At 39.5% G+C, this 25,830-nt stretch overlaps 1 protein-coding gene across 5 annotated transcripts in view; it reads left to right on the top strand.

Moving 5' to 3' along the window:
- Positions 1-25,830, top strand: part of FRAS1 (Fraser extracellular matrix complex subunit 1) — a 420,408-nt gene that overhangs the window by 312,171 nt on the left and 82,407 nt on the right. For all 5 annotated transcript variants that reach the window (XM_064584673.1, XM_064584674.1, XM_064584670.1 and 2 more), the window contains 8 exons: positions 202-339; positions 2,879-2,911; positions 10,318-10,449; positions 11,527-11,652; positions 13,956-14,203; positions 20,500-20,648; positions 20,828-20,990; positions 23,217-23,352. In XM_064584673.1, coding sequence (XP_064440743.1) covers positions 202-339; positions 2,879-2,911; positions 10,318-10,449; positions 11,527-11,652; positions 13,956-14,203; positions 20,500-20,648; positions 20,828-20,990; positions 23,217-23,352 — 1,125 coding nt within the window. The remainder of the gene's footprint in view (positions 1-201; positions 340-2,878; positions 2,912-10,317; positions 10,450-11,526; positions 11,653-13,955; positions 14,204-20,499; positions 20,649-20,827; positions 20,991-23,216; positions 23,353-25,830) is intronic.

Genomic DNA, 25,830 nt, shown 5'->3' on the forward strand with positions numbered 1-25,830 from the left:
ATCCTATTAAAGTCTGTTTGGGTTTCAGCTTTGCCTTTTTCTTGAATGAATGGAGAATGGTACGATAAGAGAAACCAGAGAGCAATTGTTCTTGAAGGATAAAAGACTCCCACCAGTGGGAAAGGCAGGTTTATGGCCCCAGTCATTCAGTCAACCATCAGAATTACTGTTGATGCTGATGCTGAGTCTCTTCCTCCCCAGGAATCATCGAACACAGGGACCAGCCTCACTCTCCCATCCAGTATTTCACACAGGAAGATATTAACCAGGGCAAAATCATGTACCGTCCTCCCCCTGCAGCTCCCCACCTCCAGGAGATCATGGCCTTCTCCTTCGCTGGTAATGCCTTCTTCTCTATTTTGAGGCACCCAGATTGCTCTCTGGGGATCCTCATGGCAGGTTATCCCTAACTCTTCCCGTTGTCCTGGACAGCTTAGTGACAGTGCTTTATATCCTGTTGAAAATCGCTTGAGACTTGTGGACCAATATGTAGTTTGGGCTCAGTTCATAATTTTTTTTTTTCATTTACTCATGCATGCAGGCATGCTTTCAATAAATCTTTATTTTGTGCTTCCTATCTGGCTTTGAGGTCTTGGAGATTATAGTGGTGAACAAAAAGAGGCATGAATCCTGTTCTTGGTGAGTTTTGGGACCTAGGTATGGAGACAGAGTTTGAGAAATAATCCCAGTAATGGGTGTTTAATTGTAGACTAAGAGAAGAGCTCTGGAGAGAAAGAAAATTGTTCAGTGGTGGAATTAGAAGTAACAAGACTGCTCGAGACTAAGGGTTCAATGGAGGCTGCCCCAGGGAGGTATTGACAGTGGAGGGATGGGTAGATGCTAATCAGCCTAAATGTGCCTCTTGGGATACTTGGGAGAACATTTCCCAAGGAAGGGCACACAGCCCATGGGCAGAGGCCCTGAGAAGGGAGAGAATGTGACATTCTGGGGATTAAAAAAAAAAAAGTCCATGTCTGGAATGTAGAAGGTTGAGCAGAAAAGAGATGAGTCTGGAGGAAGAGATAGAGGCCAGACCTCAGGGGCCCTGTAAACCTGTCAGGATTTGGATCTTTATCCCGAGAACAATAGGAACCCAGTGGAAGTTTTAAGATCTGGGGAGATGGCCTTTCATAAAGAACTCTTTGACTGCAGTGATGTGGGCGGATTTGAGGAGGAGGCCAGGGCTGTGGGTGAGGGGAATCTAGTGAGAAGCATCCCACCCTACCACAGGGAAGGTCCCACACAGAAATGGAGAATGCAACCTGTTGGGCCAGGATTTGACAAAAGCCACCTTTTTTAAAGAGAGAAGACTGAACAAAAAGAATAACTGGATTTCTTTTTTTTTTCTTTTTAAGATTTTATTTATTATTTGTCAGAGACAGTGCACAAGCAGGGGGAGTGGCAGGCAGAGGGAGAAGCAGGCTCCCCGCTGAGCAGGGAGCCAATCTGGGCTTGATCCCAGGACTCTGGGATCATGACCTGATCCGAAGGGAGACACTCAGACTTTCTCCATCTGAAAGCCACTCAACCAACTGAGCCACCCAGGTGTCCCGAATAACTGGGTTTCTAATTCGAGCCATTTTGTGGCCTTCCACTAAGCCACAATAGTTAACCTTTGCTACCCCTTATCTCTCCCCTTGACCCAGTAATCAAAGCTGCTGACTGGAATGCAAGAGTTTTGAGTCCCTACACCTAAATACTTCTGTGCCTTGGAATGATTCTATAAATCTTGAAGCCTGTTTCCTTATGATCTTTAAGATGTATGTACCACATAACATTATATGGAATATTATTTTTATATAGTAGCTTTATTCATACAGAACAGCTGGTGATTTCTTACAGTAAGTTGAACATGGGTTAAATAATTTTTTTTTTTAAGATTTTATTTATTTATTTGACAGAGAGAGACATAGTGAGAGAGGGAACACAAGCAGGGGCAGTGGGAGAGGGAGAAGCAGGCTTCCTGCAGAGCAGGGAGCCCGATGTGGGACTCAATCCCAGGACCCTGGGATCATAGCCTGAGCCTAAGGCAGACTCTCAACGACTGAGCTACCCAGACGCCCCTAGGTTAAATAATTTTAGAGTTACATCTTAAATTATAGAAAACATTTAAAGTAATATTTTCCATTATATATATAAATGCAATTGTCCAGAAAATGATTAACTCTTCTTTGAAAATATCGAAATGTGGGTGGAGGCCTCCTCTCTAAGGAGGATCCCCAGTGTTTGGTAACTGGGTAACTAATAGCCCATGAAAATGTTCATGGTTCTCTAACCCCTACTTTAAAAGACCTACTTTACAAAGAAACTCAGGATATCCTGGGATTAGAGGGAAAGAAAACATGTCAGCCATGGCTGAAGTTATTTCCGTATCTGTTATACTCGACTAAGTTCCTAGAGCCTTTTTAGAGAGAGCAGAGTCCTGTCCTGTATAATCTATGGGATAAATGCTGTGAAATAAATCTCTCACATCGTTACAGCGTGTAAATCAATGTCCCAGGCATCACTCAATTCTACAATGGAATTGACCTACCAGAGAGCCTGTCAGTGATATACGACATCACCCACATTCACCGATTTGTAGGATTTTATGTACTAATAAAATGGGATCTGAATGAATGTATTATAAATCATTCTAACTACTGGGATATAAAATTATTCTACTCTGCGGTTCTTTTTGTTACTTAAAATTAGTGTTGGCACCATTAAATTCAATATAACATTAACAAAAGACCTGGTGATCTTTCCTTAAACCGTAGTAATTTAGATGAAAACATCCTTTACTTTTCTAACCTCTGCCCCATATTTTGTAACTTCTCCATCTATTTCTGACCCCAGAATGCTTACCAGTATGTTGGTTTTCTCTTTTCTATTTCAGGTCTCCCAGAATCGGTGAAATTTCACTTCACAGGTAAAGACTTTAATAGCAATTTTATTAGAAAATGAAAATTTCCTTATTAGTCCTTGCTTTTTGTTCCCTTCATCATTGCTTGCACTATTTTCTAAGAACTGCTTAAAAGTTATATAAGACAAGCTTTTCTGAAATAGTCACATGACTAGTTAAGTAGTAATAGCTTAACTTTGTATTCATAGAAAAAAATAAGCCATCAAGTATTCCAAAGATTAGTGTTAAGCCCCATTTCAAACAGTCCCAGTATCTATGAAAAAAAGGAAATAGTGGTTAAGATCTTAGCCTTTGGATCCAGACTGCCCTGGGGGTCAGCCTGCTCTGAGAAAGTTTCTTAACCTCTCTATGCTGGCCTGCCTCACTCATCAGTTGGGATAATAACTAATAATCGTACATATGTAAAGCTCCCAGAACAATGATTGGCACCGTCATTCCTATGTGACACTCAGCTAATGGATCGTGGTTGTATAGAGTCTTGAAGTGAGCCTTTCCTTGAATGCCTTGCTACTGGAGAGAAATGAAAGCTGTGTGTGGAAGACCCCAGCATCCCAGCTTTAGTTCACAGTGCCGTAGAAGCTGAGTGCCAGGGGGCAGAAGCACAGTCAGACCTGGCACCCCTGTGGGACAACAGAGGGACAAGCTTTCTTGTTTAGGTCTATGGCTGGCTGTAAACAGCATCCTTAAACTGCTGATTAGCTGGGGTTGACTGTTCCATTGGAATCAGCCACCCTTATGTCCTGTTATATTTCATGTAGGATAAATTTTGGTTGGAGAGAAAGTCATCTCCCTCAAACTCCCAGATCTTCTCTCCTTCTCTGAGGATTAAGAATCACACTGAATCAACAATAAATTTCATTGTTGTGTCATTGTTTTTTTTTTTTAATTGAGATGAAATTGACATCTGACATATAACAAATTTGACATATAACATCTTATTAGTTTCAGGTGTACAACATAATGATTCCGTATTTGTGTATAGTGCAAAATGATCACAACAATAAGTCTAGTTACCATCAGTCACCATATATAGTTACAAATTATTTTTTCTTACAACTTTTACATTTACTGTCTCCCTAATGCAATACTATATTATTAACTATAGTTGCCATGCTGAACATTACATTACTATGACTTAGTTATAACTAGAAGTTTGTACCTTTTGGCTCCCTTCACCCATTTCAGACCCCCCCACTCCCACCCCACCTCTGACAACCACCAATCTGTTGTCTTCTATAGTTCTGAGCTTGGGTTTTTTGTTTGTTTGCTTGTTTGTTTATTTTAGATCCCACAAATCAATGAGATCATATGGTATTTGCTTTTTCTGTCTGACCTGTTTCATTTAGCATAATGCCCTCAAGGTCCATGTGTGTCATTACAAATGGCAAGATTTTCTTCTTTTTTATCACTGAGTAATATTTCATTATCTGTTCATTTGTCAATGGACACTTAGGTTGCTTCCATGTCATATGGTTATTGTCAATAATGCTTCAATAAACATGGGGGTGCATATATCTTTTCAAATTAGAGTTTTCATTTTCATTTTTCTTTTTTTTTTTTAAGAATTTATTTATTTATTTGAGAGAGAGAGCACTGCTGGGGGGATGGGGGAGGGGCAGAAAGAGAGGGAGAAGCAGGCTCCCCACTGAGCAGTGTGCCCGACGTAGGACTCAATCCCAGGACCCTGGGATCATGACCTGAGCTGAAGGCAGATGCTTAACTGACTGAGCCACCCAGGCTCCCAATGTGTGTTCATTTTCTTTGGATAACCTAGAAGAGGAATTGCTGGATCATGTAGTATTTCTGTTTTTAATTTTTTGTGGAACCTTCATACTATTTTCTATAGAGGCTGTACTAGTTTATATTCCCTCCAACAGTGCCCAGGGGTTCTCTTTTCTCCACATCCTAGCCAACACTTGTTTTTTCTTGTCCCTTTGTTTCTTTGTCCAGGTGTGATGTGATATCTCATTGTGGTTTTGGTTTGCATTTCCCTGATGATTAGTGATGTTGAGCATCTTTTCATGTACCTGTTGGCCATCTGTATGTCTTCTTTAGAAAAATGATTATTCAGATCTCCTGCTCATTTTTTAATTGGATTGTTTGGGTTTTTTGCTATCGAGTTGTATGAGTTCTTTATATATTTTGGATATTAACTTATCAGATACATAATTTGCAAATATTTCCCCCCATTTGGTAGTTTGCCTTTTCATTTTGTTGTGGTGTTCTTTGCTGTGCAAAACTTTTTAGTGTGATGTATTCCCACTTGTTTATTTTTGCTTTTGGTTTCAAATCCAAAAAAAACATCCCCGAGGCTGATATCAAGGAGCTTCCACCTTTGTTTTCTTCTAGGAGTTTTATGGTTTCAGGTCTTATATTCAAGTATTTAATCCATTTTGAGTTATTTTTTGTGTGTAGTGTAAGATAATGGTACCGTTTCCTTTATTTGCATGTGGCTGTCAGTTTTCTCAACACCATGTATCGAAGACACAGTTCTTTCTCCATTGTATATTCTTGGCTCCTTTGTCATTAATTAATTGACTATATATATATATATATATACGTGTGTGTGTGTTTATTTCTGGGCTCTCTATTCTATTGATCTCTATTGATCTGTTTTTATGCTAATATTATGCTGTTTTGATTACTATAGCTTTGTAATACAGTTTGGAATGAGAGAGCATGATGCCTCCAGCTTTATTCTTCTTTCTCACGATTGCTTTATCTTTTCCGGGTCTTTTGTAGTTTCATACAAAATTAGAATCATTTGTCCTATTTCTGTGAAAAATGCCATTGGAAATTTGATGGGATTGTGTAGAATGTGTAGATTGCATTGGTTTTTATGGACATTTTGACAATATTAATTCTTCTAATCCATGAGCATGGAATATTTTTAGATTTATTTGTGTCTTCTTTGATTTCTTTCATCAGTATCTTATAGTTCTAAGCACAGGTCCTTCACCTCCTTGGTTAAATTTATTCCTAGGTATTTAATTTTTTTGATGCAGTTGTAAATGGGATTATTTTCTTAACATCTTTAAGAGCTTATTATTGGGGCATAGAAATGCAACAGATTTTTGTATGATTTTGTATCCTACAACTTTACTAAATTTGTTTATTAGTTCTAATAGTTTTTGGTGACATCTAGGGTTTTCTGTATATAATATGTCGTCTGCAAATAGTGACAGTTTTACTTCTTCCTTTCCAATTTGGCTGCCTTATTATTTCTTTTTTGAGTGTTGTATTATTATTGATGTGAACCCAGTATCAGCTCATCTCCAGTGATAGACTTCTAGTTAATTCATACAATCAGTAATAATATACAACAGATTACATGGTATTTTACATTTTACAAAGCAATTTGCAGTACAAATTGTCTTATTTAATCCTTGTAACAAGACTGTAAGGATGGGTATTATTTTTAGCATTTTAAAGCTGGGGAAATTAAGGGTCATTAGAGTAAGTAATCTGCCCAAATTTCCAGTCCTGGTAAACAGTAGAGCCAAGATTTAAATACAAGTTTCTGACATGGAGCGTGGGATATTTAATTTAGTCTGGTCTGTATATGTGTTGGTCATGAAAAACAAGTGTCATAATAGTGCCTGTTTGGTTTCCAAGCCTCAACTTTTACCCGAAAGCTTGAATAGGTGAAGGGGTTAACTATTAAACTTCTCCGGGACTTTAAGTTAAATGATCCTTGAACCTATTATACAGGGTAGAGGAAATAGATGTTGGGCTGACCTCAAATTAATTTATCTTATTTCTGCCTGAGGTTTCTTTCTTTCTCTTTCTTTTTCTTTTCTTTTCTTTTCTTTTTTTTTTTTTTTTTTTTGTTGTTGAGTGAATTTTTTTTTTAAATTGTTTTAAAGATTTAATTTTTTTAGAGCACTTTCAGGTTTACAAAAAAATTGAGAGTAAGGTACAGAGATTTCCCCATTTACCCTGCCCCCACACACGCATACGTGCATAGCACAGCTTCTCCCCTTATCAATATCACTCACCAGAATGGTACATTTTTTACTAAGGATGAACCTACACTGACATGTCATAATCAACCAAAGTCTGTAGTTTACTCTAGGGTTCATTCTTGGTGTTGTACATTCTATGGGTTTTGACCAGTGGATAATGACATTTATCCATCATTATAATATCATAGAGTATTTTCACTATCCTAAAAATCCTCCCTGTTCTACCTATTCTTCTCCTAGCCCCACTTCCCACCTTTGGCAGCCACTATTCTTTTTATTGTCTTCCATAGTTTTGTCTTTTCCAGAATGTCATAGAGTAAGAGTCATATAGTATGGAGTCTTTTCAGATTGGCTTATTTCACTTAGCAATATGCATTTAGGATTCTTCTGTATCTTTTCATGGCTTAGCAGCTCATTTCTTTTTAGTGCTGAATAACATTCCATTGTCTAGAAGTACCACAGTTTATTTTATCCATTCATTTACTAAAGGACATTTTGGTTGCTTCCAAGTTTTAGCAATTGTAAATAAAGCTGTTATAAACATCTGTGTGCAGGTTTTATGTGGACCTAAGTTTTCAACTCCTTTGGATAAATACCAAAGAGTGCAATTGCTGTATCATATGATAAGAGTATATTTAGTTTTTAAAAAAAAAAAGCCAAGCTGTCTTCCAAAGGGCTGTACCATTTTGCATTCCCACCAGCAATTTATGAGAGTTCCTTTTGCTCCACATCCTCACCAGCATTTGGTGTTGTCAGTATTCCAGATTTTGGCACTTTTAATTGGTGCATAATGGCATCTTATAATTGTTTTAATTTCCATGTCTCTGCTGACATATGATGAGGAGCATCTTCTCATGTGTTTATTTGCCATCTGTGTATCTTTGGTGAAGTATCTGTTAAGGTCTTTGGCCCATTTTTTAATTGGGCTCTTTTTTTATTGTTGAGTTTTATGAGTTCTTTGTATATTTTGAATAAAAATCCTGTATCAGATGGGTCTTTTGAAAATATTTTCTTCCAGTTTATGGCTTGTCCTTTCATACTCTTGACATTGTCTTTCACAGAGCAGAAGTTTTTAATTTTAATGAAGTCCAGCTTATCAGTGATTTCTTTCATGGATCATGTCTTTTGTGTTTCTATCTAAAGAGGCATCACCATTCCCAAGGTCATCTAAGTTTTCTCCTCTGTTGTCTTATAGGAGTTTTATAGTTTTGCATTTTACATGTAGGTCCATGATCCATTTTGAGTTAATTGTTGTGAAGGGTATAAGAGGTTCCCTTTTTTTAAGGAGAAAAAAAATTTGGAAACTGGTAAGAAGCCATCTCCTTTAGCTGAGTTTTGTAAGAGAAAATTTTAAATTGGGCACATAATGAACTAAGGTGGCAACAAGCCTGAGCCCTGACATTAACGCATAGAATGAGGGAGAACAGCTCATTTGGTTAATCAGCTAAAACGAGAAGGAAAGCTGATATTCCTGACCTGCCTGCTTCAAAATAAGCCCAGATGCTCTGCAGAGCCATCCTGAGCAAGGAAAATACACGAGGCAAATGGTGCTCGCAGGAGGTCTCTGACCCAAAGAGGCCATCTAACTGTTTCTCAGAGAAATCAGAAACATTGCTTAAAGGGGCAGCTAGACATGTAATTGCTAACATTTTGATTTTAAGTTCTTATATTTGCTTACAAAACTCTGCACCCCATTGATACATTTTCTAGTTATAAAATATGTACCAGAAAATAGCTTTCTTCCATTTACTCCCAGAGGGATAGATACACCTTGGTCTCCCTGACAGCTGTGTGATATTTACTGAAGCTCTTAAGTTTCGGGGCCTTTCCCTCCCTCTTCTGCAAAAGTGAGGATGTTGACTGCTCCCTGAGGCTCTCCCCGAACTTAAAAGTGAAATCAATGTAAAACGTTTAAAAAAGTAAAATTATATCTCACAATTGTAATTTTTATTTAAGGTAGGTGTTCTTAACTTAGATTCCAGAGGCCTCAGAGAATTGGAATCCACTGAAATTTATGGAAAAGTTCATATGTTTGCCCCCCAAGCCCCCAAAAGTTAGGAATTGTCTGTCCCTATCTTTGATGATCCAGAGAGGAGATTGGGCATAAACAAAGGAGCAGGGGCAATAATTGTGATATTTGGCCGAATGACCAGAGCCTTAAAACCTTCATTCGCAGGGGGTAATGTCTCCTCTCCTTCGGGAGGGCTATTTCTGGACTGCTCTAGGACATGGAGTGTACCTGATAAAATCTAGCCATATCTTTCAGATCTGTTCTCAAGGAAAAAACAAATCTAAAACCCAAATGGTATCATTACCAGCAGTCACTGAGCAGTGCTTTACTTTGCGTAAGAAGATGTCAGCTTCCTATGGACTTGCTCTTAAGTCCAGAAGAAAGTGTCGAAGGAAACCAATCCATATGCAAGCATATTACACATTTAAAATAACCAACAGGAGAGTTTTCTCAGTAGCCACTACAAATAAACACATTGGTGAATTGGTGGTACAGATGTTCTTCTAAACCTGGCTTTTAGAGAAGGGAGCGTGTTTTAAGGTATGGGAAGGTGGAAATCAGAGTTAAGCACCAGACAGTTCTGCTTTCATTTCCCTCAGGTGATCAGTGTTCACTTGGATGTCAGATAAAATCCAGGGAAATAAAATCTTAAAGTCATTGTTCTATTCACAAAGGTATCTTCCATTTATTGCAATGTGTATAATGATCAGGTAAAAAACAAATGAGTCTGCTTCTTCCCAACAAATGCCATCCGAGATACTTGTGTGGGTATTTTCTGTCCTTTTTAAAAAGTTATTTCCTCATAAGACATAGATGTGTCATTTCTAAACGAGATCTCTTGAAAGAAAATATTTTTCCGAAACATGAGAATAAATCAAAAAATAATTCCATAAATAAAAGTCTTTTAATTTTGTTTTTAGATTTATTTATTTATTTATTTATTTGAGAGAGAGAGAGCACAAGCAGGGAGAGTGGCAGAGGGAGAGGGAAAAGCAGACTCTCCACTGAGCAGGGAGTCCGATGCGGGGCTCGATCCCAGGATCCTGAGATGATGGCCTGAGCTGAAGGCAGACGCTTAATTGATTCAGCCACCCAGGCACTCCCCACAAATAAAAGTCTTTATCAGCATCATCTAAGAGTATAGATTTTATATTACTATCCTTTCCACTAACATTTACCAGTATCACCTTGTTGTGAAACTTGCTTCTTAGAATGACTTAGTTATTATGGTCCTTTAGCCTTTTCATTATCCAGTAGAAAAAGCTTTATGAGAATAGCTCACAGTATCTTCCTTGCTTGCCTACGTTTTCCATTTGTAAGCATCTCTTCCAAGTGTTAAGGTAATCTAAAAAAGCTTCTGGCTACATATTTATGGAAGCAGCCTGATGGTGACCAGACTACACGTTGATGTGCATGTGTGTGTTTGTCCTTTCTAGTTTCAGATGGAGCTCACACAAGTCCGGAGATGGTCCTCACCATTCATTTGCTTCCCACTGATCAGCACCTGCCGGCGTTCCGGGTCACAGCTCCCCTGCTTGAGGTCAGCCCAGGAGGCAGCACTGCTATAGGTAGGAACTGAGCCTAAAAGAAACGTGCCTTTGGAAATGGAACCGTATTTCAGCAGCAGTCCCTGTTTAAACCTCTTGATGGTTGCCCAGAAAGAGTGACCTCTTCTTCCAAAAGGTATATGCGTTCTCACCTATACCCTTCCCTCTGCCCATTTCCATGCAAATAGAAGCAGCACAGAGAGAAGGAAATAGAGCTTTCCGAGGCCAGTGTTCAGTGATGGAATACAACACAGAATGTATTTTCCAGCCTTCAGGAGTTTGATTTGTTGCCGTCGCTAAAATATAAAATTAACAAAGGAGAGCAGAGACGAGAAGGGAGGGGAGCAGTTTCAGCGACTGCCCTTGTTTTCTGTTTAGAAGGTAAAGAGTAACCGGAGAAATGAGAGATCACAGTAACCTTCAGAAGTTGTAATGCATTGGCCCGGTTATTCTGTACGTAATTTTATTTACCTCTTAGTGTACTTACTCTTTAGGAGTTTCTTTATTCTTTCACCAAATACATTTTAAAAGCAAACAGTGGATGTTGTGATTTTTGTTAGTTGTGCTCTACAGATCCTTATTCAGTTTCTACCCTTAAGTATTGGCCTGAAATTAATTGTCATCCAATTTCTAAACAAGCCACATATACAAAGACGACTGTCGCTCCACCCTATTCTTTCTCACTTCTGTGATGGCCCTAGCAGCCATTGTTAAAACAACTTGGCTCTTCTGTAGATTCAGAAAAAGAAGGGAATAAATAATGAAAAGCAAAAACAGTTTCTGGGAGGATTTTCTGGAAAACTGGACTGACCTATATGTCGGCTTCCGTGCCCTCATTTGTATGGAAAGGTGTTCTTAATTCAGAACTACCTACTTATAAGTTAACTTTTAGAAGTAAGTTAACTACTTGTAATTTGGGAATTGACTGTATCATCCGTTTTCACTCTTCTGTGGTTGACTAGAATTCAACAGTGCCTTCTTATAACCATCAGATTGCCCACAGCGTGGCTTCCAGCCTGCTCTGAAGCTTTAATGTAGGCAGGGCATACAGTTTTTAATGTACACATCCTCTCACCATGATTTGTTTCCTGACTACAGGACTTCGGCTGGCAGCAAGAGATACCGAGATAGCACCTAAAGAACTCTTCTTTGAGCTCCGGAAACCTCCAGAGCATGGTGTGCTCCTTAAGTACACAGCTGAGTTCCAAGGGCCCATGGCCACAGGTAGCTGCTTGCTTCCTCTGTTATTGGCCTGCTCGGAGGGTTTCTTGCTCTACAGTTTTATGTCTCAGACAAGAAGTAAAGCAACTCTGTGGGACAAACTATGAGGAGATACTTAGAAAGGAAAAACTTTTAGCTCTTAGTCCATTGGCTGAAATAGTTGGGACTTCTTTCTCTGCGCCACCACCCACAACCCAAAACAATGAGGCTGTTTCCTCAAGTTGTAGGTGAAATTAGTCGAAATCGGTTGATTTATCTGGAGTAAATGCATTTAGAACAACCTCATACGAAGTGTCAGGTGCCGCTTTCTTGTGGTTATGGAGATGAATTTGTCTTCCTTAGTTTGCTATGTTAATCTTCACAGTATTTTTAGCGCTGAAAATCTGATAGCATAAACTGCATGTATCTTCATCCATAAAAAATGAAACACATTTTTTTAAGTAGTCTCTTTGTGATGTAACACTGTGGTAGGTCATGTGACCAGCTTTCCAAAATAATATTTCTTGTACTTTCTCCAATTATAGAAAAATAATACATGTTGATTGTTTAGAAAGTATAGAAAAGCGCAAGGAATACAGCTAAATCTAATTGTTTAATAGTTAGCCCGTATATACCAAAGTGAATATTATCTCTTTCAAAGTAGTCACTTTGGGATGCTATATGCTTATTTCTACAATGTGTACTTTCTCAAAACCTTTATATAATTCCTAATAGGCGTGTAATAGTGCATTCTTTTGAATATCCCTGCAGAGAGAGGGGGGCAAGTCTTTGACCTTGAAGTTAGATAGAATTTGAATAACAACCAATAGGCATTTGGGAGTCACAAAGGCAGATTTTAAAAAATTTACCAAACACAAGAAATATCATCAGAATAAATTTCTAGCATCCTAAGGGAACTATTTAAGGAGAATTACCAGTCAGAGCCCGGTTTCCTTAACATTCTATTTAACCTATATTTGTGTAACTAATATATACTATCTAAAGATGTTTATAAAACATTAGTTTTATGACTTTTTTTGAAGCGCAATACCACTAGCGCCAGTAAATCACAATAACACAGTGTCAAAAGAGAAGGCTTAGAAGACAAAGACAGAAAATGAATAAATTCTTTAGTCTCATTCATAACACCAATTATTAGAGCCAATAATCTGTCAGGAAATAGAGTTGAGCAGAACATCCAAGAAGACCAGTTCTTCAGTTGTACTCTCTGGACTCCTTGGGGCCCATGACACTAAGAGGCATTTCTTATAAAAAGGGTTCCATGACCATGGAACTCTACATCAAAAACTAATGACATAATGTATGGTGATTAACATAACATAATAAAAACAAAATTTTTTAAAAAAGGGGGGGTTCCATGACCAAACAATTTTGGAATGCTTTAATATTTCTACATTGACGATTCTAAAATTAATAAATCCTGCAGTTCAAAAAAGTTTTAGTTTTAAATTTTGTTTAAACCTATTTTTCCCAAAGTTATATGACCTTGAGACTTCTTTCACACACCTATGAAATCTGTCACAAATTAGTACTCTAGACCTGCAAAGTTTGGATTTCTAACTTCAAGTATGTTTTTAAGTTTTTAGATATTTTTTAATTTAGAAAAGCCTTATATTTTCACCTAAAACAAAGACCTCTACAGATTCATCAAGCGTGATTTATCTTCTTAACTTTTTCCTAAAAATTTCAGTGTCAAGATTAGATCCAAGACTAGGTTATCCTAAAGAATAGAGGCTTGGGGCGCCTGGGTGGCTCAGTTGGTTAAGCGACTGCCTTCGGCTCAGGTCATGATCCCAGGATCCTGGGATCGAGCCCCACATCAGGCTCGCTGTTCAGTGGGAAGCCTGCTTCTCCCTCTCCCACTCCCCCTGCTGGTGTTCCCTCTCTCGCTGTGTCTTTCTCTGTCAAATAAATAAATAAAATCTTTAAAAAAAAAAAAAAGAATAGAGGCTTGACCTTTATTCTCTAGAACTAAGAATGATGACTGGACCTTACAGAAGCAGATTTGAGCTCACTGTGATTAAGAACATAAACAAAATTAGAGCTATCTCCAGTGGAATTAGCTGCCTTGTAAAACAGTGAGCCTCCCACCTTGAGACGTGTTGAAGGACAGACTATATAACCCCTTTTCAAGAATGGCGTAAAGGGAATCCTATGTTGGGTGGGTGGTTGGACTAATTAACTTACAACTCCCAGGGTTTATGATCCTATATGTACTTCGAAATCCTGAGAACAAAGGTGTTATATACATGAAAAGCGTTATTCCCAGAAGTGATTGGTTTTGCAATTTGTTTTATTCTCAAAAGGTGACACTTTCACATATGAAGATATTGAGAAAAATGTTCTGCAGTATCTACACGATGGCTCCCCTGCCCGGGAAGACAGCATGGAGATCTCAGTCACAGATGGCACGTCCACGACGACTGTGGAAGTGAAAGTGGCGGTGTCCCTGTCGGAGGCCCAGGGGCCTCAGCTGGCTGCTGGTGCCTCGCGGAGCATTACCGTTGCTAGGAAAAGCACAGCCGTGATCACCAGGTCACACCTTGCTTATGTTGTAAGTTCTTACCTGTGTCTTCTTGTTCACTGTGCCCTCTCCCTGGGCTTGACTAGAAAGCAATGCCATGGCTGAATATTCAGGGCAGCAGGTATGTGGCCATATAAGGAAGTTTCTTCTCAACTCCCCAATAGCTCTAATCCATTGTTTATTCTGGTGGCCCCTGGTGTCTCATGAGCAGACAAGTGAATCAACAGAACGTGAACGGAAACAAAATGAGACTGTGTAGCGATGGGTGATGGTCAACAGGGAGCAATGCCCATGCCGGAAAAGCCTGAGTCCCCCATTTTTTTTTTTTTTAAAGATTTTATTTATTTATTTGACAGAGAGAGAGACAGCGAGAGCAGGAACACAAGCAGGGGGAGAGGGAGAGGGAGAAGCAGGCTTCCCGCTGAGCAGGGAGCCCGATGCGGGGCTTGATCCCAGGACCCCGGGATCATGACCTGAGCCGAAGGCAGACGCTCAACGACTGAGCCACCCAGGTGCCCTGAGTCCCCATTTTTTAAGCTCCATCCATAATATTTCAAATGGAAATTTTCAGGAAAGAGCATTTTAGAAGAAGTACCTGATTCATGACTAATACGTAATTATATTTCATGGCCCGCTGAGAGGAAGCCCACTTTCACCAGCTTTGGTCTCAGGGCCAGCTCTAAACAGAATGCTGGCACATTCCTTTGGCAGTGCCTCTCTGCCAGGTTTCCTAGGCAAGATTACTGACTCACCCTCCATCCCGTGCCCCAACAGAAGCCGTGTATTTAGGACCCTAACTTGCAAAGTGACCCTGGTTAATTACACTCCTCTCCTTTCTTTGATTCTACCTCTGGAGCTGAGGATAATGAGGATAGTTAATTTTATTTTTCAGTTATGTGTGTTGTAAACATACACGAATTCTCTATGTAAACATAATAGTTTTGACAAATACCTTGAAAATATGGATGGTTCTCTGAATGGTAATCGTTCTTAGTATTGAATTTTTCCTTACCAATGTTAAAATTCCAACCAATGATCTGGCCTCTATCTATCTATCTATCTATCTATCTATCTATCTATCTATCTATCTATCTTTTTCTTTTCTTTCATTACTATATAGTTTTAAGTAATCCTTTTCTGGACTAAAGAGTCTGGCTATAAAATCTAGTCCTGGATAGTAGCATGTAAGATAAAGCATTAGCCTGGGAACAATTGCTTCAATTGCTTTAGCACAGATTTTCCCCTCAAATTGTCTTTTCTTAAATTATGGGAAACTGCATTCCACCCTGATTCTTCTCATGGTTCTAGTATAGTTTCAGAACAGCTTCGATTTTGTTTTTTTTTTTCTAATTGACAGGTGATTTTTACCATAGGTTATGGTCTCTTGAATCTTATGAAACTCATGAATTCATAAAAATGTATGAATACAGATTTAATCAATAGATCACCAAGGCTTGAAAAATGTTTGACAGGCCAAAATAGCTCCCCATGAGCAGTTCCTGCCCATTAACTGCATATTATAAGCTGCATATCAAAACACGAGTCCATTGGCAACTGAACATGTATTTTCAGAAATTGATTGAATGTGAATTTACCCACTAGAGCAGAAAGACTCCAAAAGGACTATTCTAGCCTGCTGAAGGCATAGCATATTTTAAAGCCTTAGCTAAGTTATATACTAACTTTCTCTGAGGGTTATAGAAGAATGTTGAACTTAGTGTCATGGGGAAAATCTTTCCAGATATGCATAGTTAATGAGTTTGCAGTGAACATCCAGACAGGTTCAAAAAGCCATCTGAAATGCTGGTCATAAATGGAACAGAATGTAAAAGGATAGGAGCAGGCGAGCCTGTTTTTAATTAGAGTGTCATTAACTGCAAGAGGGTGACATGGTGTCAAGAGAGACAAGAGGCAAAAATGGGATCCTGTGTGATTTGGTTTTTTTTTTTTTTTTAAAGATTTTTTATTTATTTGAGAGAGAGAATGAGAGACAGAGAGCACGAGAGGGAAGAGGGTCAGAGGGAGAAGCAGACCCCCCGCCGAGCAGGGAGCCCGATGCGGGACTCGATCCCGGGACTCCAGGATCATGACCTGAGCCGAAGGCAGTCGCTTAACCAACTGAGCCACCCAAGCGCCCCGTGATTTGTTTCTTAATGGTGGTTTCCTATACAGTTTGCTATGTACTGCAGGTAAACAAGTAGTGGAGGGATGTTTTGTAGTTAGAATGGATGAGTTTTAAAGCAGGCTAACCACTTACAGGCGTAGTAACCCTTGGCAGCGTACTTAACTCTCTAGGACTCAGTTTTCTCATCTGCAGTGTGTGGGGAGGAAGATAGAAGATTAATCTTAAAAAGCTAACAGCATTTCTATGCACCAGGCAAAAATACAATAGTTCAAAATATGATAACATCTCTAATAACATCACATAACACATATCTAGGAATAAATGTAACAAAAAATGTGTAATTTCTAGGGAAAATTGATACAATGCCCAACTAAAGAAAATCCAAAAGAATCTCTTGACAAAGTATTAGAAATAAAGAGAGAATTTACCATGGGGTCAGATAGAAGATCAACAAAGCAATAGGATTGCTAGACATAAGCAAAAAATAGCCAGTAAATGTAACTAAAAAGATGACACCCCTTATAATAGCATTATAAAAATCTTGTCTGTTGGACTAAATCTAACAAAAACTAGACAGTACTTCTATGGGGAAAGTTATAACACTTAATTGACAAACATTTTTTAAAAACACCCAATAGGGCGCCTGGGTGGCTCAGTTGGTTAAGCGACTGCCTTCGGCTCAGGTCATGATCCTGGAGTCCCTGGATCGAGTCCCACATCGGGCTCCCTGCTCGGCAGGGAGTCTGCTTCTCCCTCTGACCCTCCCCCCTCTCATGTGCTTGCTCTCTCTCATTCTCTCTCTCTCAAATAAATAAATAAAATCTTTAAAAAAAAAAAAAAAAAAAAAAAAAAAAACACCCAATAAAGGATGAGACGTGCCATATGCATGAATAGGTAGATTTAGTAGCAAAAAGATATCAATTCTCCTGCAGACTGATCTTTCCATTCAGTTGAGTTCCAGTCAAAAGCCCAGTGCACTTTTTATGGATCTTGATAAGCTGATTCTACAATAAAGAATGAAGGACCAAAATTCTGAAAAAGAATGATAGGAGGGCAGGGGCTTGCCCTATCAAATATCAGAATTTATTATAAACCTGCACTATTTAAAGCAGTGTAGCACAGGAATATACTAGAGTCCAGAAACAGACCAACACATGGGACTGTAATATAAAACAGATACAGTAAGCCAGATCAGTGGAAACAGTAGGAACTATTTAAAATATAGACCTGCACAAAATGATTATTCATATGGATAAAAGAACTTTTACACACTTACACAGAGATTAACTTTGGGCAAATCAAGCACTGAAATTTTACAATTCTTTGTCGGATATAGGTGAATATTTTTAGATATTGGGAAAGGGAAGATTTTTTAAACTAAAAACAAAAAGTCCTAACTATAAAGAAAAGATTAATAAACTTGACTATATTAAAATTAAATTTATATTCCCCAAAACCCACCAGAAATACAGAAAACAGACAAGTTACAAATTGGAAACAGATTATTTGCAATACATATAACCAAAAATAACAAAGAAAATATAAAAAATTTCTGCAGATCAAGAAGAAAAAGGTAACCCAGTAGAAGAATGAACAAGGAACATTAATAGGAATTTCAGAGGAGAAACCCATAGGGCCAATAAATATAAAAAGAGATAATCACTTTTTTAGGCATCAAGGAAAGCAAAAAAGACTACATACCATATGATACCAATTCAATTGGCAGAAATTTAAAAGTCTGAAAATACCAAAAGTTGGAGAGGAAGTGGATCTGCAGAAGGTTCTTTGCTGATGGAAGAGTCAACTGGAACAAACCACTTTGAGAAAGAATTTGGCATTGTCTTGTGAGGATGAGTGGTCCTATACCCTAACCATTCCACTCCTAGATTCCTCTCTAAGAGAAATTTTCATATGTATACCAAACGATATGCCCAAGAAAATTCATAGCAGTAGTATTTGTAATAGCAAAAATATTGAAACAAGACAAATGCCCATCAAGAGGATAATATAACCTGTGATATACTTTCTCTAGAGATGAACTGTTGCTGCATACAATGATATTGATTGATCTTAGTCCACTATTGAGTAAAAAGGGAAGTAAGTCCCACAAGAGAAAGTCTAATGCTCTTTTCATAAGTTTTTTTAAAAAACAACTAAAAATACTTTGTAGTAATATATCAAATAATATCAAGAAATTCAGGGATATGAGAAATAAGACCCAGGGTGATGGGAGGCCCAAGGACAGGGTAAAGGAGGAACGCATACATAACTGTTAATTATCAGTGTTCTAGTCCTTGTGTTAAATGGTGGTCAATAGATGTATAAGTAATAAAAACAAAATGAAAAATGAGCTAATACAAAAGGGGTAAGAAGGTAGGAAAATTACATAAAAACAAAGTCTACATTCTTAGGAGATTTTTTGCATCCATAATATCTTAGATATGACAAAGTAGTAATTTTCATTAATTATAAAAATAATTATTTTCTGAAATTATGATAGCATTTTCAGAAGAAAAAAAGCTAGCTTATTTCACACTTTTTCAAACCCAGCAGTCATTTGAGATTTGAAACATTAAAATAAATGTGCCTGACATGAAAGAAGCATTTCTTTGCCAAATTTGCCAATGTGGAATTTTGAAGCTATTAATTCTAAGCAAGAGCCAGGAGCTCTGTCCTTATAGTTTATCACCATCCTAGAAGATAATACCTTAGAACTCTTAGCTGTCTTTTACAAATTCTCTCTCAGAGGGTACTCACAGTAATATTAGAAAGTAGTCTGTTGGAAGTCTGCATATTGTATTTGATAACCCATGTGGAAAAATAGAGAAATTTTTTTTTTTAAGATTTTATTTATTTATTTGAGAGAGAGAGAATGAGAGAGAGCACATGAGAGGGGGGAGGGTCAGAGGGAGAAGCAGACTCCCTGCCGAGCAGGGAGCCTGATGCGGGACTCGATCCAGGGACTCCAGGATCATGACCTGAGCCGAAGGCAGTCGCCTAACCAACTGAGCAACCCAGGCGCCCCGAGAAACTTTTTAAGTACAAATTTAGGGGAAATTTTCTGAAGTTTTGCAACTTTGATGAATTTGAGTTTCCTTCCTTACTAGTGTCAGGTGATGTAAGGAGATATGGAAAATTCTATGACCTTGCATTGAGGCTCCGACCTGTCTATTTAAAAAGGCCCCTAGGGGTAGAAGCAAGAACTGACTAAAATCCTCTGCCCCAGATCACCAGGTATCCTGAGCACATTCCTGATCCATACTTCAACCAGCTATACAACATACCCATGGAAATTTGCATTTCAAAGTACACTTGGCCATGCAATATTTATTTTCATTGTTGCTGTGGTAAAGTAAAAAGTGCCCCCATGTTCACAGCCAACTGCTCTAAAAGATGAATGACTCAGGGAAACTCTCCAAGAAGATGTTGCCAGCCTCCTAGGTATTTCCACAATATCCTTAAAGAAAGAGGAAATTGTTCATTAAGACATACAACTATTGTCCGCATAGAAACACAGAAAGCCAGTTTTATTTCTTAATAAGCAATGCAGAAGGAAAGTAAAATTGTCTTTAAGATTGGTCATCCTGTGGGTAAAGCATCTGTAGGTTCCATCCTGATGGAATGAAATCCGTAAGATTTCCTAAATTCTTCTGTTAAACTAAAATTTTTACCATGCCAAATATTACTTAGAATGAGCCACTGGCTAAACTAAATAACTTCCCTTCTTTCTGTTTCACAGAATTTTCTTTATCATTGTATTATATGTTATAATGGAATTTTACCTGTTTCTGAAAAGCAAACCATCCTTTGAAACTCTGAAAGAAGCCTACAACCGTGTTTATAGGAAGATGACTTATATCTCTGAGCATGTTTTGTTCTTCACTAGATGCTTGTAGTAAAAATGCAACCCTGTGTGGCTCTTATAGTAACAATAGGGCATCTCTTTGTTTTATGCCCCATACCTAAAGTGCATTTCCTCACTATTATCTTGAGCTACTCTGGAAAGAAGACATTATCAAAGAGGTATTAGGTGGGTGATAATGATGGAATTTTCATGCACTTTGAGATGGTGTTGCTTTATCACAAAGGGAAAGAGACTTTTTCAACTGGCAGAGAAGTAAGCACCCATGATCTTTAACTACTGGAAGTATTTATTCCTACAAATGTGTGTTCATGTCTTGCCTCATATTTGCCCGATTAGGATGATTCTTCCCCCGACTCAGAGATCTGGATTCAGTTAAGTTCTCTGCCCACGTATGGTGCTCTCTTAAGAGTGTCAGGACCTGAAGTGGAAGAGCTCTCAGAGGTTTCCAATTTCACAATGGAAGACATCAACAACCAGAAAATTAGGTATATAACCACTTTGTTATTACTTGACAGAGTTTTTAAAAATTGTATTAAAATATTTAAGCAACTAATCAGTGACTCCCTCGAAAGATTATATTGCCCCCTTTTTAAACAGAGATGCAGCCATCTTACCTGGCTTGTCATGTAGCTCATTCATTTGATTCTTGTCCTCACCTCTGTAGGTACTCAGCTGTGTATGAGACTGATGGTAATCTGGTTACTGATGGCTTCCATTTCTCTGTCTCCGATACGGACCACAACCATCTAGACAATCAGATGTTTACCATCATGATCACTCCTGTTGAGAATCCACCTCCAGTCATTGCTTTTGCTGACCTTATCACGGTAAACAATTCTCAGATCATTGAACAGCGAGTGCTGTGGAGAGCTGGAATCTGTTCTGATGTAAATACAGGATTTCTACCTGAATCAGCTTCCAAGTTCTTCCTCCAAAGTATCTAGGCAATAGTGTCAAGATATGCATGGTTTTCAATGATGAGTTTTTCAAAAAGTATGAAAAAATATATGCAGAAGATCAAATAATTATATTTATATTATTTAATCAAAAAATATATTTATGTGCTAGACATAAACGCTAGATGTGGATAGTATTTTGTATACCATGCTAGATGTGTATAGTAGTGGGAGTAAAATTTATAAATGGAATATATCTTTTAGGAGTTAAAAATCTAATGTTTCCAAGAACTAAAATATGGGGATATAGACAATGTCCCCCAGTCACTTTTTTTTTTTTTTTTTGGTATGGTTTGTTTTATTTTTTTAACTTTTTATTTTAATTCCAGTTAACATATAGTGTTATATTCATTTCAGGTGTACAATATAGTAATTTAACACTTCCATACATCACCCTGTGCTCATCCCAAGTGTACTCCTTAATCCCCATCACCAATTTCACCCATCCCCCACGCACCTCCCCTCTGGTAACTATCAGTTGGTTCTTTCTTTCTTTCTTTCTTTAATTTTATTATGTTAATCACCATACATTACATCATTAGTTTTTGTTGTAGTGTTCCATGATTCATTGTTTGCGTATAACACCCAGTGCTCCATTCAGTACGTGCCCTCTTTAATACCCATCACCAGGCTAACCCATCCCCCCACACTCCCTCCCCTCTAGAATCTTCAGTTTGTTTCTCGGAGTCCATAGTCTCTCATGGATCGTCTCCCCCTCCGATTTACCCCCCTTCATTTTTCCCTTCCTACTATCTTTTTCTTTTTTTTTTTTTAACATATAATGTATTATTTGTTTCAGAGGTACAGGTCTGTGATTCAACAGTCTTACACAATTCACAGCGCTCACCATAGCACATACCCTCCCCAATGTCTATCACCCAGCCACCCCATCCCTCCCACCCCCCACCCAAGTCACTTCTTAATCCAATACTTATCACCGTAAATGTTATTTACAGTTCCTTGGGGTGGAGAGGGTGGGGGGCATATGATTATGTCCTAATCATGAGGTTACCCAGACCTGAGTTCAAGTGCTGGTTCTGTTACTTACTAGCTGAGTGACCCTGGACCAATGATATAATCTTTCTTAGCCTCAGTTTCCTCATCTTTAAAATATAACTATTCCTGTTACCTAAAGGATTGCTCTGATAATTAACAAAATACCATTTAAAAGCCCCCAGTACATAGCAACACATGGTAGGGATTCCATAAAAGTTAATTCAGGCTCCTTGTCCTGCTCTGTGTACATACCACAATGCCAAAAACTCAGGAGTTTTTCTGGTTTTGTCAAGCAACTAAAAATCCATAAAACTGAGTGGTTTCCAAATGGTTTTGATATTCCATACCTTGGGGAACCCATTTGGACCTTCTCCATCCCCAGAGTCAGGGTGACCTTCCACTTTGTACCTTGCAGATCTTCCTGTATTTGGCCAAGCATTGTTCAGAGTGAAATGGCTCGGTCATGTCCAGCAGGCTAGGAAAACACACCAGGATCAGTTTGCAGAGTTAGCATAAAAAGCAGGAAAAAGTTAGCTCCGGCAAGTGCTTTTACTTAGACGGATTTATTTTCCTCCTTAACCTTAAGATAAGCACTAACTTTCAGGTGTGGGGAGGGAGCCCTTCCTGCACACCTATCAACATATACCGTGAGGGGGTGAGTGGGACTTTCATTCTGGGTGGGAGCACCTATAGGACAGCCACTCTTGCAGTATCCCAGGGAGGACTGGATGGATCATCCTCAGGCTGCAGGCTCTGGAACGTTGATCGGGAAGAAAGGTGGCCCTCCTGCCACGCAGCTGTGCTGAGGTGGGTGATTAGAATGGGCCAGAGCTGCTTTATAACCAGATGCATCACTGAAGGAAGCACAACTTTGAAGGGAGACACAGAAGTTGAGGTATCTGAATGTAGCTTTGAGAGGCGCTGAAAGATCGCCTGGCTCCCGCAGCATGCGCATTCTTCATCTTGTCTGTAGAGCATCTGCCTCCTCAAAGAAGTGGAATTGGTACTGGAAGGTGACCTCGGGCAGCACTTTTCAATTCCGTTCTTTTTACTGTAGTTCTGTGCAACTGCCCAAGGACTGTACAACCTTTTCTTTTGTAGGTTGACGAGGGAGGGAGAGCTCCGCTCTCCTTTCACCATTTCTTTGCTGCTGCTGATCAGGACAACCTCCAGAGAGATGCCATCATTAAGCTAAGTGCTCTGCCCAAATATGGCTGCATCGAGAACACAGGAACAGGTACCAGCAGTCGCTGGGCTGTAGAATTGTTCCGGACCTGGCAAGAAGGGAGGGCGAGGGGGAGGCACCTGCCTCCAATTAAACCTGGACATGGGGGGAGCTAAAGAGGAATGGATCCAATTCAAAGAAACGGGAGGAAGGAAGGTTTCAGTCACTCCAAAATCCACTCAGCGTTTTCTGTGTGCCAGGCACTTTTTTAAGCACTAGGGATGTATCAGTAAACAAAACAAATAGAAACCCCTACTTTCATGTTGCCTTAGATCCTGGTGGGCGGAGACAGGAAGCCTAACAAAGGAGAAGACTGTGTAAGATGTTCGGAGGCACATCAGTGCTATGAGAAGAAACAGAGCAGGGGAGGGGATCGGGAATGCCAGCAACAGGGAAAGGAAGGGCTTCTGGATGGCGCTCAGAACTGAGTGTCAAGGAAATAAAAATGCCTGTCCTTCCGTTGTGAGCCAGCTGCAGTTTAGCTGAACCACAGCTGATGGCTCAGCTCCTTCTAAGGATATGACATGAATTGAAATGCATGCTGGTCTGCCTGTGACCCTCTCCTCAGCATCCCTCCCCCTCCACCATCTGCCCTGGACCCCCCACTGTCCCTGCTGGTTATCACAGAGAAGGAGAGGCGAGAAGGTGTGTCGTGTCCACAGGCCCCCTGAGACCGTGGTAACTGGCAGTTGAGACAGCTCCTGGCAGGTTAGCATGATGCTGCCTCTGCAGCGAGATCCCTGAGTGCCGTGCTTGGCTCTAACTGGCGTGCAGCTAGCAGTTCCCACGGAGAGGCCCTTGGCTGAAGCTGTCTGTGACCAGCATGGTGCCTGGGATTTGGACCTAGTTACCAGAAATCCATGTAGCCGTGGCCATGTTTTCCTCCAGAAAACCGCGGGTCCTTTCCCCCATCTTGCCTTTCATGGCGTGCACTCAGATTTGTTTATTGCGAATTAGATTTATCTCAACAAATGTTTGTGCCAGAAACAAAGGATGTAAAGATGAGTGAGACACAGCCCCTGCCTTGAATGGGAGACAGAGAGGAAGGATGATAAATGGCAATCAATTTAAAATGCTGGGACAGGGAAAGGGGCAAACGTTGAGAAAGTCCATGGGGCAAAACAATGATTTCTGCCTGAGAAGGCAGGAAAGGCCGAGGAAGGTGACATTTGTGTTGCAACTTGAAGGGTTAGGGGGAGTGTCACTGTGGCCAGAGGGAAGAGCATGGGCAAAGGTGGGGAGTCATGAAAGGGTAGTTGTCCCCCACCTCTACTTCTCTTCTCTCCAGGTGGTTTCTTACTAAGCCTTCCTAACGTGATTTGACGTTAACCTGGAATGCCTGCAGAGGAGTATTTCAGTGGTCTAGAAGTCAAATTTCTGGCAAGCTCCTGCTCTCGAAACAGTGATTCTCAAACTTTAGTGTGCATAAGACTCAACTGGAGGGCTCATGAAAACACAGTTTCCTGAGCAGCAACCCCAGAGTTACCCTGTGCAGAGGCTGGGGAGGCCCGGGCATTTGCTTCCTCCCCAGCCCCAGCTCATAGGTGATGCCACCGTTGCTGGCCCAGGGACCACATTTGGAGAATCACTGCTCTATGTCAGTATGAACCTGGAAGTAAGGAAAAGACGTTCAGGGGGCTGGTGGCAGGGGGTGGCAAATAATTATCCCAAGACAATTTAAGGACTCCAGCCCTTGCTCCATGGGTGTTCAGCACTGAGCCTGTTTTGTTATATGAAACTAGCTATCTAGATTCAGAATCCAGCAGATCAGCATAATGCCTTTTTAAAAATATTACAAGAAGCAGCTTTAACTTCTTCCCAGCAAGCCAGGAAGAAACAGAATAATGATATTGTGAGGTCTAAAATCTAACAGCATGGACTCTACGTTCATTTAGTACTAGCGCGAACGGAACAGACCCACCTTGATTACCTCGAGGGCGTGCATCACCGTGTTCCAGCACAACGCAGTAATAGATGTTCATAACATAGCCTGCATGCATCAAGAACTATTTAATTTGCACATAGTATATTCTGCTTAAAAAGGCAAGGAAGCACATTAATGAGAATGATTTATGTGAAAAAATAGAAGGTGCAATTTTAAAACTGGGAGAGACTGGTGCTTAAAGCTTCAGTGACAGATTCACTTGTTGAATGGCTTGTTTCCCAATGACAGAAAATAAGTCCTTTCTCTATGTGAGTGTATTTTTAGGCATCATTTAGTTTATTTGGCTCTTTCTGACCCAAATAAAGAAGCCACATTTCTCATATTTATAGCAATCAATGTAAAGGGAAATTACAGCACTTCCTTCTGGAAACCCTGAACTGTGTGTGCTATCAGGGATTATCAGGTCACAGGTCACTCAGACTCCTCCATGCTTCTGGTGTCAAGAGGAACCAAATCCGATGGGTAAAATCTAAGACAATTCATGTCATTGAAGAAAAAACAACTGTCCTGAGTTCTTTTTTTTTTAAGATTTTATTTATTTATTT

This window comes from Mirounga angustirostris, unplaced genomic scaffold (assembly GCF_029215605.1).
Source record: "Mirounga angustirostris isolate CCGP_5_RB_7025 unplaced genomic scaffold, mMirAng1.0.hap1 SCAF_2, whole genome shotgun sequence".
NCBI lineage: Eukaryota > Metazoa > Chordata > Mammalia > Carnivora > Phocidae > Mirounga > Mirounga angustirostris.